The 342-nt window shown below is 38.9% G+C and overlaps 1 protein-coding gene across 1 annotated transcript in view; it reads right to left on the bottom strand.

Annotated features, from left to right (window-relative positions):
• Positions 1-342, bottom strand: part of zgc:136971 (S9 family peptidase) — a 20,073-nt gene that overhangs the window by 17,490 nt on the left and 2,241 nt on the right. Inside the window, exon 3 of the mRNA XM_035657581.1 lies at positions 51-126. Within this exon, the coding sequence (XP_035513474.1) occupies positions 51-126 (76 nt within the window). The remainder of the gene's footprint in view (positions 1-50; positions 127-342) is intronic.

The raw sequence follows: 342 nt of genomic DNA, 5'->3' as shown, positions 1-342 counted from the left end.
TGCTCACACATTGATACAGGAAAGAATAATTAACTGCTTGTTTTTCTCACCTCTAGGAGCTGGTGCCCAATGGTTTCCCTGACAACGGCCCTCAGGCCGCGAATGGGAGAGAGTCCACTCAGTAACCTGAAGAACAGAAGAGGAATAAAAACTCTTGATTAAAGAGGAAGTGAAGACGAGGCTGAAAAGCAATGTTTCTCTCTTAAAGAAGAAGATGGGCAAATTTAGGTTTAGATAGATTTTTTTTTTAATCTAAAATTGAAATAAATCTGCATTTTAGTCAACAATGACAAGATCTCAGTGACATTTCAGAGGATTCTGTTGAATGTGTGTGTGTGTGTG

The sequence above is a fragment of the Morone saxatilis genome, unplaced genomic scaffold (assembly GCF_004916995.1).
Source record: "Morone saxatilis isolate NCDOM2014 unplaced genomic scaffold, NCSU_SB_2.0 Contig15, whole genome shotgun sequence".
Classification (NCBI taxonomy): Eukaryota; Metazoa; Chordata; class Actinopteri; family Moronidae; genus Morone; species Morone saxatilis.
Note: the sequence above shows the minus strand (reverse complement) of the source record. Positions and strands in the feature narration are given on the sequence as shown.